Below are 12,629 nucleotides of genomic sequence, written 5' to 3'. Positions count from 1 at the left end.
TAAATTTCTAAAAAGTACCTGTATTCCTCCTTTCTTTATATGACTGAATACAGACATTTTTCTCACTGTTTTTAATAATATAAATGCCAATTTTCCATTCCAGAGATCAAAACTATGCTCTGACAAGAGATTTAAAAGTAGGTGCTCAAACCTGGCCATATCCCATGGAGCAGGGGAGAGTGGCGTGCGCTGCCGTGGCAGTGTCCCTCCCTGTGCGGGACAGGCTGGGCAGCACTGGGGCCGGCGGTCCGAGCTGGCCGAGCTTGCACTGGCAGATGTTCACGGCCACTCGGGCTCCCGAACACCGCGCCTCACCCCGCCGAGCTCGGAACCCACTCCAGCAAAGGGAGGGAAAAGGGGTTTAGGTATTTAATGTCCGTAATTACTAATTCTTGAGACTGTACACACATCGTATGTACACACGCTATATATACACACAGACACGTACGTGGGAGCATGTGTACTTGTTGGGTTTCGCGAGTAACATTCCTCCTGTTAGCGCTGTTAGGGGCGGGGGACCCTGGGGCGGTGCGGGGCTCTCCAGAAGTGCCAGGAGCACTTGGCTCCGCCGGTAGATTTCAGTGGGAACGAAGCCCCCAGTGCAGTAGTGAGGAGCCTGAATCTCTCCAGAAATCAGTCTGGGGTTTAAAACACAGACAGGCGTTGCGCACGCTGCTGGACTCCCCCTTTCCCTTGGCGCAGCGCTGAGGAAGATGAGCTCTCCCCGGCCATGGGCTCCGCACACTTCCCCCGGTGCCGGGGCTGCCTCCGGGCCCTCGGCCAGGGCTCCCCAGCGGCCCCGCGCGGTCCCGCCCCGCCCCGCCCCGCCCCGCGCGGCTCCCGCACCGCCGCGTTCCGGGGCTGGCGGCTCCTCCCGGCAGTGCGGTACCGCGGCCGCCATTGCATCACCGGCACCGCGCGGCCGCGCCCGCACCCCGCACCCCGCACCCCGCACCCCGCACCCGGCTCCGCGGCAGCGGGGCAGAGACTCGCGGCCGGCTCGGTGCTCCGGGGCCGCACCGGCAGCGCCGCGGCCCCCCGGCCCCGCGCCGGGCGCAGCGCGGAGGCGGCGGAGCGGGGCGGGATGCGCCGCGGGTGACGGGGCAGCCGCAGCCGCGCACGGCCCCGCGCCCGCCATGGGCCCCGCCTGAGCGGCGCGGCCGCGGCCGCCCCCGGGCCCGCGGGCCGGGCATGGGCGGCGCGGCGGCGGGCGGGCGCTGAGGGCCGGGGCAGCAGCATGGAGGCGATCTGGCTGTACCAGTTCCGCCTGATCGTCATCGGCGACTCCACCGTGGGCAAGTCCTGCCTTATCCGCCGCTTCACCGAGGGGCGCTTCGCCCAGATCTCCGACCCCACCGTGGGCGTGGATTTCTTCTCCAGGCTGGTGGAGATCGAGCCTGGCAAGAGGATCAAGCTGCAGATCTGGGACACGGCCGGGCAGGAGCGGTTCCGGTGAGACCCGCGGCGCGGGGCCGGGGGCGGCGGGCCCGGCTCGGGCGGGGGGCCCGCGGCCGGGTGAGGCGTGTGGAAGCGAGACAAAGCAGAGCCAAATTGGCACCTTGTGTGCCCCCCATCCCCGGGACCCGTGTCCAGGTGGCCGCCTGCAGGTGTGCAGGTGTGCAGGTGTGCAGGGTGTGCAGGTGTGCAGGATGTGCAGGGTGTTCAGGTGTGCAGGGTGTTCAGGTGTGCAGGTGTACAGGGTGTGCAGGTGTGCAGGATGTTCAGGTGTGCAGGTGTGCAGGTGTGCAGGATGTTCAGGTGTGCAGGTGTGCAGCATCAGGGTGTGCAGGATGTGCAGGTGTGCAGGTGTGCAGGGTGTTCAGGTGTTCAGGTGTGCAGGTGTGCAGGGTGTTCAGGTGTGCAGGATGTGCAGGGTGTTCAGGTGTGCAGGGTGTTCAGGTGTGCAGGTGTACAGGGTGTGCAGGATGTTCAGGTGTGCAGGTGTTCAGGTGTGCAGGTGTGCAGGATGTTCAGGTGTGCAGGATGTGCAGGTGTGCAGGGTGTGCAGGGTGTTCAGGTGTGCAGGTGTTCAGGTGTGCAGGTGTGCAGGGTGTTCAGTTGTTCAGGTGTGCAGGTGTGCAGGGTGTTCAGGTGTGCAGGTGTGCAGGTGTGCAGGGTGTGCAGGATGTTCAGGTGTGCAGGGTGTTCAGGTGTTCAGGTGTGCAGGTGTGCAGGATGTGCAAGGTGTGCAGGGTGTGCAGGTGTGCAGGTGTGCAGGTGTTTAGGTGTTCAGGTGTGCAGCTGTGGCTGTCCAGGAGCAGCCCCGCTGCCGCCGGGAGGGATGCGAGGCCCGAGGCAGCGCCGGGTCCGCGCTGTGCCGGCCTGGAGGTGTCCTTGCAGCAGCGGATGCCCTGGCGGGGAAAGCGCTGCTCCCCCCGGTGCCGAGGCCGTGCCCAGGATGTTCCACAGCCCAGCACTTGCGCTGAGGCTCGCGAAGCGCAGTGGAATTTGCGTTGTGGTGCTGTGCTGCGACAGCAGAGCTCAGCTCTCCGTAGGACGGGGAAAGGTCGGGACAAAGCTTTGGCTGTGGCTGTGCAGAGATGACAGGTGCTTTCTGGAGAGTGCCATGCCGAGCGCTGCATGGGCACAGGCGATTTGGGAGCTTAAGCAGCAGTAACCGAGTCTCGATGAAGTAAAATAAAGGCAGCAATGTGGGACCATGCCAAGTTTCCCACAAGACTGTATGGGAAAAACAGCAGTCCTGGTTGGAGCAGCTCGGCCCCAGCCAAAGAGGGGCTCAGACCTGCTGCTCAGACTGTGGTCATTTTGAAGGCGTGTGAGTGTACCCGCAAGCTCCTGGCCTCCTGTTTGCTTGTATTTTTTATGTCTTTAACCCTGATCCACTCCTCCATCCTGCTCCCTCTGGGATCACTTCCTGTGTTTCACATCTCCATGCAGCATCACGGAGCTTCTACTTCTGCGCTGCAATGACTTGCCTGAGCAATGTTTTGGTTTCATTCAGTAGATGAAAACTCCCCTACCCCACCCCTCTCACCACCTTCCCTCTCATCTGTGGCGTCTGGTCCAGGATGTGCAGTAGTTGGGTCTTACCCACTGACAGGATTTTCCTCTGATACCTTGAGGCCTTGCAGGCAAGGAGCTGATGCTTCATTCTGCTGAGAGAGGAGGTGCTTTAGCTTGCAGTTGCATCAGCTTCCAGCTTTGGATCTCTGGCTGAGCTCTATAGAAAACACACCTGAGTGCTGTCCCCTGTTCTGCCGTTGCTGTGAGGAGCAAGAGCTGTCGGATGGCTTCAATTTCCTTCCTTTTGCACATTAGGAAGTCCGAGGCCCTGGAAGCTGCTTGCCCTCGGTGCTGGGGCTGACCTGGCCCTGGTACTCAGGCTGTCAGCATGATGAGCTCTGACCTTCAGTGCAAGGGCAGCGGCACTGCTGCGGTGGGCAGCAGCCTGCAAAGGCAGGAAGGGTGCAGGGGGCAGGAATGGTCAGTGTCAGTAAAAAAACCCCACTGTGCAACTTCAAAATGCCCTTGCCAAAGTGCAGACTTGTGAAAAGCTGGAGCAAACCCAGGGGCCTTTATAGGGCACTCTGAAATGTGAAAAAAAAAATAAATAAGGTAAAATATGATTTGTGTTTATCCCTTTCAAATCACTCTTAGCCCTGTGACAAATTGTGACCCACAAAGACAATTCTTGGGCTCCTTCTGCAAGGAATGTTTTTTGGCCAGAGGCAGGAATTAGCTGTTACTGGAGTAAGCCAAAGCCCCTTGGACTTGTCATAGGCAAGAGGCACAATGGAGCAGGTACTCTCCAGAAATCTGAAACTTTTTTTGTCATTTGTCAAGCACAGGGAATTTCTTAAGAGGGAAATCTGTAAGAACGAGCTCCCTGTTTTCAGATTTGAGCATTTCCAGTCTGCTTTGCATAGTTCAACAGCAGCCCCATGAGCAAAACCACTGTAGTTATTTTGAAAACACCTTGACATTCTCTGAGCAGCAGCTGTGTGACAATTTTGCTCTTCCTGACCGCCTGTTGTGAGCTCTTTCACTCTCCATAAATTAGTAGCAACTTCTGTGCAGTCAAGGCTTAAATTACAGTTAAACATGTGCCACTCTGTTTTGCCAGACCAGGCCCCAGAACACGCTGCCTGGGGCAGTGTTGGGGCTGCTTTGGAGCTGTAGAAGAGCAGGGTCCAATTCTTCTGGGATCCAGCAGGTTTTACTCATCTCCTGTTGCTCAGATACTGCTATTCCCTTGTCTGAAACGTGATGTTGTGTAATGCTAGCAAAAGCAAAAGCCTGTGCAGCCCTCGCTCCCTGGAACGGTGTCCCACCACCTACAGAAGAGCTGTTTCCTTGCAGCCAGCAGCTCTCCCTTGGCTGAGAGGGAAACAGGCATGGACCCTGGCTGGAGGGGTCCCCACCACGGGTACAGAGCAGGGGACAGTTCCCAGACAGAGACGTTGCCTGCAGGTTAAAAACTTGGCCAAAGTAGGTGCAAGTCCCTGTACTGCTGTGCATCAGTGTGTGTGGCAAGAGAAGGCAGAAACCTCAAAAGGGAACTGGGGAGGGATGTGCAGCATGAAGGCAATATGATTTGCCTCCTGCAGATTGGTGAGGAAAACAGGTGTGGAAAAGGCTTTAAGAAAAGGCATTGAGACCTTCACCTAATTTTACCTTGAAGCAACATTCAGCTTAGATCCCATCATGTCTTTCAGGAGTACCTGAGGCATTGTTGTTGCTGGCAGGAGGAGCCAGGGCTGATGGCACAGAACACAAGGGAGAAGCAGAAATGTCTGTGACAGTGTGGGGGTGAATTCAAAGTGCCAATATCTATTTGCAGCTGGCCAGATAGCAAAAGGCAGATCTAGTTCCCTCAGTGCCAAATGTGCAGAGTGACTATTGTTCCTAAGCCAAACAGTTGGACAGGAGAAATTATCCAAACGTAGCCAATTATGTTTTTTCCCCTGCTTCTGGCTTTCTTCAGTTCTGTCTGTGAATTTTTACCCATCACTGTATATTTGTTGATGAAACAATTCTTGAAAACTAGTTCATCCTTTCTTGAGGAAATTTTGGCAGATACACACACTACAGGACCAAACAGCACCTAACAACAGTCTTGCATACCCAAAAAAGACTGTCCTAAGGTAAAAATGGAGCAGTGCTTGCATTATTCCAAAAGGAAAGTTCAGGCCTGGGTGTGAATTCCTCCAGGGACTGAAATTGAGCATTGCTTCTGGATTTAGAGCATATTCATGACTTGCAGAAACACCATTGTTCATCAGCTTCTTGGTTTTCCCTTGTGTACTAGCCACTGACCTGTAGCTCTGCTTAGCCTCATGGCCTTGCTTTGCTCCATCGCCCCATGTTTGCTCCTGGCTGCCTTGGGCTGGCCTGGCTGGGAAGAGCTGTGGGACATCTACTTCATTTTCCAGCCTGCAGTTCCAGGGTCTTTTTAGCGACTGTTTAAAGTCAGTATTTGGCAGGAACATGACCAGTGTTAGTGCAGATTCTCCTTGGAAGCTCTTGTATTATTTTGCTGTTTCTCGGTTGGTGCCAGTAACAGTAACGGTGTCCTGTCACTGCAATGTCACTTTAATCTGGTTGTGTAGAGGAAGAAGCTGTAGGGATGGGTGAATGCCCCTATCCCAGGGCCCTGGGTATATGGAGGGGAGCTACAACCCCATGGTCAGCCTTTCCAGATCTCTGACCTCCTGCTTTTACGTGGCTGTCAGAGAGCGGGTGTTTGGTTTCAGTTGAATCCTTTGATTTGTCACAGTGCTTCTAAACCAGTGGGTTAGATGAGGTGTCCAGAGAACTGACGTGGTGTGGGGTGGGACTCAACAGCCAGGGACATGAAGAAATCTATGAGGGAAAAAGTGGTGGTGGGGATTTTGAAGAGAGCCATAATCAGTGGGACAGTTACCCAAGCATGAAATCTTTAAGCCAAAATAAGTTTTCCTTTTAAATGACAATCTCTACAGAGCACAAGCTGGAAGTTCTAAGACATTGCCTGAATGGCCTTCTCTTGCCCTGTGTTCTGCAGGGTAGACAGGGTGTTGGTAATGCTGCTTTCTTAAAGGACAACTATTCAGACAGCTGTAAGTTAACACTGCTGTGGCTCCTTGGCTTGCAGGTCCATCACCAGAGCCTACTACAGGAACTCGGTCGGAGGACTCCTCCTCTTTGACATTACAAACCGCAGGTCTTTCCAGAACGTCCACGAGTGGCTGGAGGAGACCAAGGTGCACGTGCAGCCGTACCAGATCGTCTTTGTTCTGGTGGGTCACAAGTGTGACCTTGACACGCAGCGGCAAGTGACCAGGCACGAGGCGGAGAAACTGGCTGCTGCCTATGGCATGAAGTACATCGAGACCTCAGCTCGGGATGCCATTAACGTGGAGAAGGCCTTCACTGATCTGACTCGTGATATATACGAGCTGGTGAAAAGGGGGGACATTTCAATCCAGGAGGGATGGGAAGGGGTAAAGAGCGGGTTTGTCCCGAACGTAGTGCACTCTTCAGAAGAAGTGGTGAAATCAGATAGACGGTGCTTGTGCTGAGCTCCTCTAGAGAGGCGAGTGGTGATGAACTCTACTAACCAAACGTTCTTTACTAAGTGAACTCGGTGTGACAGAAGGGAGAGCAACAACACTCCCGTTGTGAATAGCCTCCCACATTGTTTTGGACACCAGGACATACCCTGGAAAGAAATGTTCTGTTCCAAATAACCTTTCAGATCTGGGGGCTACGAACCTGAAGGAGAGTGAGTGAGGGTGCATGTGGATGTTGTAAGGAGACAGGAAGCAGAAATGAGGGGCTGCACAAGACAGGAGAGGGTATACAGAGCTGAATGGGCTGGTACATGCCAGGGTACTGTACATGTTCTCTTTCAAGTAAACCCATAGCTCCCTGCTGGCTTTTGGAGCCACAGGATGGATACTCAGTCAAATGACAAACAGGCAGACAGAGAGAAAGCAGGAGGATATTTTGGTTTGTGTCAGCTATTTCTTTCCAGGAAGGTCTAAAGGCAGCACAGATACCATTTCCTCATAAGGTCAGTTCACAAGAGAAGTTTACTGACATGGTATGCACACTTCTGAGTTTTCTTTCTTATGTTCTTGAACCTAGTTTAATAGTGAAGAATATTTTGTGGGATTTAAAGAGAAAAACAGTAGTTATTTGATTGGTAATTAAAATTTAAATTATTCCTCCCTTAACAGTGTTTTTCTTGCTGTGCAGAACCAAGACTCTAAGTGGCAACTCTTGCTGCAGTAGAGATTACTCAATGCAGTTTTTACTCATTTAGTGCCTGGGTGAGTACCTTGAAAGTACCCCAAGTTCAGGGCTTTCCAGTAGAATTAAGTGATCAAGAGCATAAAGAGAGAACCATGTCCTCAGGTGTTATGTCTTAAGACTGGGGTGTTGCAGCCAGGTGGGACACACCATTTCTGTCTCAGTAGCAGCACTGTGCTGACCTTACCAGCCAGGTCACAAGGAGGGATGGAAAGGAGGGAGGGGAAAAAAGAAACCCAACAAAATAAAAAACTTGAAAAGCTTAACTCAGGTGCATCAGACATCCTAAAAGATGAGATTAGCTCTTAAAGAAGTTAAATAGCATTGAAAGCAACAGCTTCCATCGGTACTTTCTGCTGTTAAAGTGTCATTTTCTGTCTTGGCCTCTGTGGAAGAGAACTGGCACTGGGAAGGTGGAACACACAGCAGGAGTGTCTGAGCAGGTGGAAAGGAAAGCCTCAAGACACACTCAAGAGTTAAATTTGTTTTCCTCCATGTTTTAGTTTGACAAAAGAGGATCCATCTCAGGCTGGCCATCATGGGATGGCAGCCATGGTCACAAAAGCTGTAGGTAGGTGGATGTTTTCTGGGAATGCCATTCACCACTTAAAAGCTTTGCTTCTGCCAAATTTTAATCCAAGCTTTTGAAGTGCAATGGGGTGACTGTGATCCTGTAGCAAATTAGGGAACTTCAGCCTATTGAAAGTGAGCAAACAAAACTATAATGACTTTTTTACTTGTGTTTGAAAGCTTTATACACCAAACAGCAATGGGCAGGAGTGGGGGATTAGGTAAAAGCCACAGGAAGCATCTAGTGTTTATTTTTGGCCTCTGAGTAAAGGAAAATATTTGTTCCAGATTTTTAATCTTCCCTGTCTACAGAAATACAGGTCTTGATTGCTGTTGAGTTCAGACTGTTTCTCCTCCTGAGCCTGTTCTCACGGTTTGCAGCAGCACATGGGCAGGTCTGTGGTAAGAAAAAACCTGCAGTTCCCATACTGAAGCTGTAAAAAACCCAAACCCGCAGGAAGCCCAACCCAGCAGCCCAAAGCCTGAACACTTTTGTTTTTGGTGCTCTAGGAACAGTTTCTGTTCCTGGGCTCTGCAGGGGAGCAGCAGCAGCTCTGCACCTGCTGGGAGGGCACAGGGAGCAAATGCCAGGAAGGAGGTGGCAGTGGCCTGGCACTTCTTGGTGAGCTTGTCACTGCTTGAATGGGCTGTGAATGCATCCCACACCTCCTGCTAAAGGCCAGTGAATGCCAGGCTCCTGTGGTTGAGTGCCATGAAATTTAAAAAGTATGCCCTTTACAAAATCTGTTTCTGGGTGAGCAAAGGTGGGTGCAGGGAGCACCTCAGGAACCGGGCAGGGCAGAGTGCAGGGTTTGCTCAGACCAGCTCAGTCAGTTGCATTTCACAAAGGCAGGGACAGGCAGCACCAAAGGGTCGATTTCTTTGTTCCTGGATGGAAGTCCACCTAGCAGCTGCTGCTGGGCACTCGGTGTGTCTGGGGGTGTCTGGCTGAGGATAGCAGCAGCCCCAAGGGCACAGAGCCAGCGTGTGACATGAGGGGCAGTGAGGAATTGGATCAGACATTTTAGCAATAGTCACATTCTGTATTTCCCTGTGTGAGAGCCTGGCCGGAGGGGAAAGATCACTTTTCATGAGAAAGACAATATTTTATTTAATGGGTTTTGGACATTCCCTGTTACTGCTCCCAGGGAGAAATTCCAGAAAGCCTAACCCAGTAAGTGCATTCAGGCCTTCAGAGTAAATCTTCAATTTAAATACAGAAGTGTTGTAATTCTAAAGAGAAACAGTACAGAATAAAATGTACATGTCTTAACTACTTAGAGTTAATAAATTGTTATATTAAATGATAGAGAAATCATTATCTACATCTTTTTCTAATACCTTGCATTTTCTAGACAGCTTATTAAAATATAGGAAATGTAGATTCATCTGTACAAAATTTGGAATGTTTTTTCTAAGATGAAGAACTTATTGGATATGCTAAGAATTCTTTTCTAACAACTGGTTTTAATGCTTTGACTTAGAGGGACTTTAAGAAATCAGGTGGTGATACCTCTCACAGGGTAAAGGTCAGGAGCTCTTACACTCTAGGACAAAAAGAAAAAAAAAGCAAAAGCTGACTTTCTGTGGTCTCTACCACATGTTAAAAACAATCTGCATGTTAAACTGAACTTGCTCAGAACCTCCAGAATAAAAGCGTACTTTACACTGTCCTCGCTTTGTTATGCACTGTAACGAAATGTGAAAATAATGCTGTATTTAGCTGTCTGTATGTGACTGAAAATATGCTTGTATTTAGCAAAATGGTTACTACGTGATAATGTGAAATTCAAAACTTGTAAAGAAACTTTGGTGGTTTTTTTTCTTCCCTTTCCCCCCACCCATTCTCTTAGTGTGGTCCCTGTTGTGCATTCCAGCCAGGGCTGGATCCACCATTCCCAGGCACTGCCTCACAGCCACTGGACACCCTTCCCTGCAGAACCTGTCCTCTGCCTTGCTGGGAAAAACCAGCCCAGCTGCTCCGAGACAAAACCACCCCCTGCTCCCCGCAGTTGGAGCCACCACAGCCTTGGCCCCTCCAGGAGGCCTCTGCAGGTCTGGTGGCAGCGCTGCTGCACCAGCCAAGGGCAGAGCAGACCTAGGCAAGGATTAGTCGTGGAGCTCATCTGTGAGTTTTGGGGTTTTTTACGTACCTCTGATCAAACACACAAACACCAAACCCCGAGTTATGATTGCCACAGCCATCTCCCAGTCCCCAGGAACCAGACCCGTTTGAACACAGGAGCCATTTCAGCTCAAGGCTGGTACCCTGTCCCCTCTGACACGAAGCAGCAGCTTCCTGGCAGTGGCACACAGCGCTGATTTTGCTCGGTTCTGCTTTTGCTGTGCAAAAATGCTTAACTGGTCGTTTAGTTGTGCACAACAAAGGCAGGCAATTGCTGCCTTAGGACCAGCCAGGGGTGGGGGGGGAGCAGCACAGCCTGCTGGGATCTCATTAATCCAAATTGAAAAAAACTGTAAGAGAAATCAGGCTGTTTGCAGCTGTCTTTCCGTCACTGCTGATGCTAGAAAAAAAAAATGGAGAGCAGCAGCCTCTGGCCTGAGCAGTGTCACATCCTGCTGCTGCAGCAGATACCTGCTGGAGAATAAGGCAGGGCTCCACGTTCCTCTGCTGCAGCCAGAGCCACTGAAACAGCAGCATCGCCCTGGGGAAGGAAGAGACGAGCCCAGGCCCTTACTGGTGACCAGTGCTAAGGGTTTACCTGCTGTCTGCCCTCCCCTGCAGCTCACTTTTTGCCAGGCACAGTACTGGTAAATCACTTGCTTTCAGTCACCAATTCAGATGTGCTGACTCACACTCCCCCTTTCATTCACACCACGATCCAGCAGCCACACTTTTCACGTCTGCTGCTTCCACGGAATTTTTCACCCCCCCACCCCCCGGCCCAGTTAAGGGAGGGAAACATTACAGACGGTCACACATCACATTCGTGACTTTCACAGAAAGAAAAATGCACAAAAACAGCTGTTTGCTGCAACTGTTTAGTTTTACTATTTTAATATCATGAAATAAAAGTACAAAAAATTTACAGATATATTGTTTCTTACATGAAGACTGAACAGTTAACATTTGCATTTATTTTGCAGTGCCACCTGTACTTTCAGTCACAGAATGTGATTATTAGCCACTGACATCACCACTGAGCATTTCATTTTAGAAAGAAACTGCAAAGGAAGAGGCAACAATCTCGCAAGGCTTCGTAAGGACCAAAAAAATAATCCAACTGTACCACCAGAGGTCATGTTCCAGTCAGCCATCCTGATCTAACACAGGTTTCACCACCTGGGAGGCTGTGTCAGACACTTGGCCTGGACACCTGGGCCAAGGAGGGGAAATGGGAGGCTCTCACAAGCTGTAGGGCTCTTGGGTCCTTGTTCGATGCATTCCCCGAAATAACCAACGTGGGCACACATATGAAAAACAAGGGGTGAGACCTGCAGGCTTGAATCCCTGTGCTGCTCACACCTTTCTCACTGCTCTGAGGACAAATCACAAACTGCTGCATGTGGAGTGCTGAGAGCTCAGTAACAGGCAGCTGGCTAACCCCCAGTTAGTACAAGTTTATCCAAAGTGGGTATCCAGGAATGCCTGCAGACTGGTGCTGCCATTAACTGACTGAAAGTGAAACAAACCCCAGGATTCCACTCTATTTTTGTTGTTCCCTAGAACATTACAGCTGCACATCTTCTCAGCCCAAGTCAAAGTTAATTCCAGCAGCTATAAAGAGATGAAAAAGAAAAACCCTGCATTGCCTTAGCCTGTGAACATATCAGACTCCATTCTATCCATGCCCCTCAGCTTTTCAAACAGGCTTTCAGGTAGAAATTTATTTATGACGGACCAGTCTGTTCAAAATACTACATCCTTTGCTGGACTGTGTGGTGCCTTTTCAAATTATTCATTTCATGAAGCATGCATGAAACCAAATTTTGAGTTTACAAATAAATAAAATGGTGCTCACCATTACTTTTTATATATTTTACCATTTACTGAAATGCTGAAAGTAACTCAGTCCTGAATGAGGTTTGGGGGGTGTTTAAATAAAAAATACTTGGAAATTGAAACCACATTTAAAATTGGAAAAACTATGCTTTGTTTTTGGATGGGTCTTGCTTGTTTCTTCTCTTTACGTCCCAATTATAAACTCTAGCCATATCTGAGGGTGTGGAATTAAGGAAACAGCTCATGCTATCAGAAAAGAGAAAAAAAAAATATTCGTAAGAAAGGAGAAAAAGCAGGTTACAGAGCTGGCCACTTAATTACAACGGTCAGTACAGAAACCATTTCATGAAAGGGCTGACTTGGTGGAGAGCAACACTGGTAACTGTTGGTAACTGCAGTATTCGTATCATTACTTTAAAAACCTCCAACAAGATATTGCAGAGAAACACAATCTTAGTTCTGTCTAACTAATCTGCTGATTTCAGTCAAGCTGCCCATATCAGCTGTATTTGCCTCTTTCAGGCATCCCAAACTCCTCCAGCACTAAGACAGCTCAAGTGTCTACTTGAAAGAACAAGCAGCTGTGCTTTCATTAAACTAAATCTAATGCTTCAGTTAATGGCTACACTCACTGAAATAGTTTTTAACTAGAAAGTATGAAAACCAATCCCACACACCCAGGAGGGGGTTCATGACAGTATAAAGAAATTTAAAAACCAGTGAGCACAGCCCAGGCCAGTCCCTTGCTTGCTGCAGCAGGGCTTGTGCTTGGAGGCAGCTGCAAAGGGTGTGATGGGCAGCAAAGAACAATGCTCACATGCTCTAGAGGAAGGGTCACTGT

General features: G+C 50.2%; 2 protein-coding genes across 3 annotated transcripts in view; one reads left to right on the top strand and one right to left on the bottom strand.

Moving 5' to 3' along the window:
- The first annotated feature begins 1,177 nt into the window (after positions 1 to 1,177).
- On the top strand, positions 1,178 to 9,631 carry RAB39B (RAB39B, member RAS oncogene family). Its single transcript, XM_021547829.2, has 2 exons — positions 1,178 to 1,452; positions 6,095 to 9,631. Exons 1-2 carry the CDS (start codon positions 1,238 to 1,240, stop codon positions 6,519 to 6,521), a joined length of 642 nt encoding a protein of 213 aa, XP_021403504.1. The 5' UTR covers positions 1,178 to 1,237; the 3' UTR covers positions 6,522 to 9,631.
- Positions 9,632 to 10,813: 1,182 nt separating this feature from the next.
- VBP1 (VHL binding protein 1) overlaps positions 10,814 to 12,629 on the bottom strand; it is a 38,702-nt gene continuing 36,886 nt past the window's right edge. For both annotated transcript variants that reach the window (XM_077786548.1, XM_021547830.2), the window contains one exon: positions 10,814 to 12,002. In XM_077786548.1, the coding sequence (XP_077642674.1) occupies positions 11,932 to 12,002 (71 nt within the window). In that variant the 3' untranslated portion in view covers positions 10,814 to 11,931. The remainder of the gene's footprint in view (positions 12,003 to 12,629) is intronic.

The sequence above is a fragment of the Lonchura striata genome, chromosome 14 (assembly GCF_046129695.1).
Source record: "Lonchura striata isolate bLonStr1 chromosome 14, bLonStr1.mat, whole genome shotgun sequence".
NCBI lineage: Eukaryota > Metazoa > Chordata > Aves > Passeriformes > Estrildidae > Lonchura > Lonchura striata.
This window is presented reverse-complemented; position numbering and strand designations above follow the sequence as displayed.

Bases quoted from the DNA above. Each gene is read 5' to 3' on its own strand.
- RAB39B (XM_021547829.2), top strand. From the start codon at position 1,238: ATGGAGGCGATCTGGCTGTACCAGTTCCGCCTGATCGTCATCGGCGAC. The intron at 1,453-6,094 runs GTGAGACCCGCG...CTTGGCTTGCAG, and splicing joins GCCGGGCAGGAGCGGTTCCG to GTCCATCACCAGAGCCTACT.